Source organism: Oncorhynchus mykiss, chromosome 8 (assembly GCF_057628025.1).
Source record: "Oncorhynchus mykiss isolate SJ-2025 chromosome 8, ASM5762802v1, whole genome shotgun sequence".
NCBI classification, from domain to species: Eukaryota; Metazoa; Chordata; class Actinopteri; order Salmoniformes; family Salmonidae; genus Oncorhynchus; species Oncorhynchus mykiss.
This window is the reverse complement of record NC_143029.1, coordinates 75,875,986-75,879,677: the sequence shown is the minus strand read 5'-3', so window position 1 is coordinate 75,879,677 and position 3,692 is coordinate 75,875,986. Positions and strand designations below refer to the sequence as shown.

At 40.8% G+C, this 3,692-nt stretch overlaps 1 protein-coding gene across 1 annotated transcript; it reads left to right on the top strand.

Moving 5' to 3' along the window:
* Window positions 1-435: 435 nt before the first annotated feature.
* On the top strand, window positions 436-2,729 carry LOC110530548 (uncharacterized). Its single transcript, XM_021613727.3, has 2 exons — window positions 436-1,412; window positions 1,526-2,729. Exons 1-2 carry the CDS (start codon window positions 1,142-1,144, stop codon window positions 2,572-2,574), a joined length of 1,320 nt encoding a protein of 439 aa, XP_021469402.3. The 5' UTR covers window positions 436-1,141; the 3' UTR covers window positions 2,575-2,729.
* Window positions 2,730-3,692: the final 963 nt, after the last annotated feature.

Sequence of the window (3,692 nt, the reverse complement as noted above, 5' to 3'; positions counted from 1 at the left end):
AAGATGTAAACCACTGAGCCAATTTACGAGCTACCTGGTTTCTAAAGTGTAGTCTCAAAGCTCTCCACTTTTATAAGGGTTTATTCAAACATATATTGATTTTAGGCCTATATTCAATTATGACAACCCCAAATGCTTTATTTTATTGATTAAGCTCCACTGTTGGATTTTGATTAAAAGTCACTGTCAATTTATTCAGCTGGCTGAAAACCACTTGTTTGTCACATGCACACATCATGTATCATGTTTTCTCATGGCCACACCAAGCTGAATGACTATTAGGCCTAGTTGTTGGGTATTATAACCTACATCAGAATTGGAGGAATACACAATTTACTTGTTGATATAACTTGTCATGTTTCTCATAGCATGTCAGATAGTTTGTCCAGTATGTGTGTGTTTTATATGACTAGCGCTGCTGTTTTGTGCTGGCAGGTTGGGTTCTGTGCGAGCTGGAACCCTGTGGGTCTGGAGGTGAACCAGTCTTTGGATGAAGTTTGGATTAAAGTCTGACTATTAATGATACTACCTGTATAATTCAGTCTGGGCCTAGAACCGTCCCACTTAGATTCAGGGCTACTCAGAAAACGGATTGTCCTCCCTTTTGTTGCTATTTTCAACCTATTAAGTTAACCTAACTTACAATTTTAATTTGGTTTCAATCAATCTGCAAAGGGTTGTCAATTTACACTCAAGTATGGAAATGTCAGGTATCACATCTCATGCATAACCATGGATTTAAGGATGAGCAACCACATTTAATAACTTATTAGGAGCATTGTCTAGAGCTGTTTTGTCATAATTTGTATCAATTCCATAAACCAATTATTTTTTAAATTGTTTTGGGGAATTAACTTCTTCTGCAGAGAACGGATTCTCTTATTTGTGTTTTCAATTTTATAAGTAGCTGTTTGACTGATTTCACAGAAATATCCACATAAAAGGGCATTTATTAGAAAGTTTATGGTAACCCTTTCTGTCGTCGTTTCCGTTATCAAGCTTTCCGGAAGAACTTTTTTTCCACAAACAATGCTTCTAGCCAGCTTCAAGGAACTGTACAATAGTAGAAACGATTGTTATAAACGTTTCACAGAAGCACTACATATTCGTTTTTGTGTAACAACGTTTATTTTAAAAAACAATGTCTGTTTCTTTCAGTACACAAATAGCTGCCATCATGGACGTGCTAACTAAGTCAGCTGTTGCAGAAATAACCAAACTTGTAGACGAGGGCACTGTAGTGCTACGGCTTGAAATGTGTCGGAAAGAAAATGAGATAGAAGGCCTTCAAAATAGTTTACAGCTGATGGAAAGAGAACTGAGGAAAGCTCAAAGGGAAGCAACAACACGAGTGACAAATGACAGGCAACATGCCGAGGGAATTCAGGTTGGGAGTGGGACTCCACAAAAAGGTGAGCGGCAAACTTACTCTTAGTGGTACAAGTCAGGTTATTTTGCATTGTTCAGTGTTTTATTGCTTATTTGACTTTATAATTTCTCAAAATGACAAACTGTCACCTTCCAGGTGATGAAGAGGACCAGAAATCCCAAACTATGCCCGTAGAGGATCCAGTAGAGTGCTTCAATGAGCTGCAGCGGTCTGGACACCTTGCAGGTGCGAGGAGTGGACTGGAGTTTCTGGTGAAAGCAGAGCAGGTGGAAGAACATGTAGCCCAGGGAACCATACAAGATCCAGGAATCACAGACAGTGTGGACTTTAGAATGGACGAGAGAGATAGTCAGCTGTGGTCCTCTGTTACACAAGGACTAAGTGGGAATAATTCTGGCCACCCAGATGGGTCTTACTCTACAGGGAGATGCTTACAGATGTTCTCATCTCAGGCAGATCAATATCCCACTCCCATCCCATCCCATCCTTCCTGTAACTCTTTGTCCATTGTAGGGAAACCACTGGATGACATATTCAGCAATGTCCCACTGAAAGTGGAGCCTGAGAGGCATCCTGTGTATCATGATGATGCCATGTCTGAGTCCATACAAGCTGTGCAGGGGCATTACAGAGATACTCTGCATCCTGTTGTGAGGGAGGGCTTGATTTTACAGCCCAGAATGCAGCAGCCAGGACCTTCTTCACAAGGGCTCTTCAGAGCAACTGAGATTACATCAGAGTCACACTCACACAACCAAGAGCATATTCTTAATAAGAACAGATTGAAAACAAAGAGGATGGTAAATGTTTGGAGAGCTGCGCCAAACCAAAAAGTGTTCATCTGCTCATTGTGTGGAAAGAGCTTCCACCGCCATTGTCAACTTGAAGCACACCAGCACTCTCATGCTGGAGTCAAGCCATACAGATGTCTTGAGTGTGGGAAAAGTTTTACTCAGAAAAATAGACTTAAGTCACATCAGAGTGTTCACACGGGTGAGAGACCTTTCAGTTGCAGACTCTGTGGCAAGATGTTTACAAGGCAGGACAACTGCCAAAGACATGAGCGATTTCACAGTGGACAAAAGCCATTTAGTTGTGTTCAGTGTGGTAAAAGTTTCACGGTTCTCCGTAACCTCAAACTACATCAAAAACATCAATGTAAATTTGCCAATGTCAGAATTTAAGATGGCATGTTGTATAGTGTTTTCCTCAGCGTTGTACAGTTAATGAACTGTTTACATATGTTGATTGTTGAACTGTACTGAGATTAGCAGATTTAGGTTTCCAAATTGTCATTGGTTTCTACATTATGAATGAAGTATTAAAGATGTTAATCCTCTTTTTCATGTTATTTTTCTTTGCCTCAGCAAGAAAGCCACAGCTCCACTTGTTATTTTCTACCCATTAACTCAATTATCAATTTTTACTTGGTTTTAATCAATCTACAAAGAGATGTCAATTTACACCCTAGTATGGACATCTCAGGTATCACATATCATGCATAACTATGGGTAATAAGGGTGAGCAAGCAAACGTAATAACTTCTTCGGAGCATTGTCTAGATACACTATATATACAAAAGTATGTGGACACCGCTACAAATTAGTGGATATAGCTATTTCAGCCACACCTGTTGCTGACAGGTGTATGAAATCAAGCACACAGCCATGCAATCAACATAGACAAACATTGGCAGTAGAATAGCCTTACTGAAGAGTTCAGTGACTTTCAACGTGGCACCGTCATAGGAAGCCACCTTTCCAACAACTAAGTTTGTCAAATTTCTGCCCTGCTAGAGCTGCCCTGGTCAACTGTAAGGGCTGTTATTGTTAAGTGAAAACGTATAGGAGCAACAACGGCTCAGCCGCAAAGTGGTAGGCCACACAAACTCACAGAACGGGACCACCGAGTGCTGAAGCGCATAGCGCGTATAAATTGTCTGTCCTCAGTTGCAATACTCACTACCGAGTTCCAAACGGCCTTTGGAAGCAACATCAGCACAAGAACTGTTCGTCGGGAGCTTCATGAAATGGCTTTCCATGACCAAGCAGCCGCACACAAGCCTAAGATTACCAGGCACAATACCAAGTGTCGGCTGGAGTGGTGTAAAGCTTGCCGCCATTGGACTTTGGAGCAGGGGAAACGCGTTCTCTGAAGTGATCAAATCAAATTCAAATCAAATTTATTTACAGTATATCACAAAAGTGAGTACACCCCTCACATTTTTGTAAATATGAGTATATCTTTTCATGTGTCAACACTGAAGAAATGACACATTGCTACAATGTAAAGTAGTGAGTGT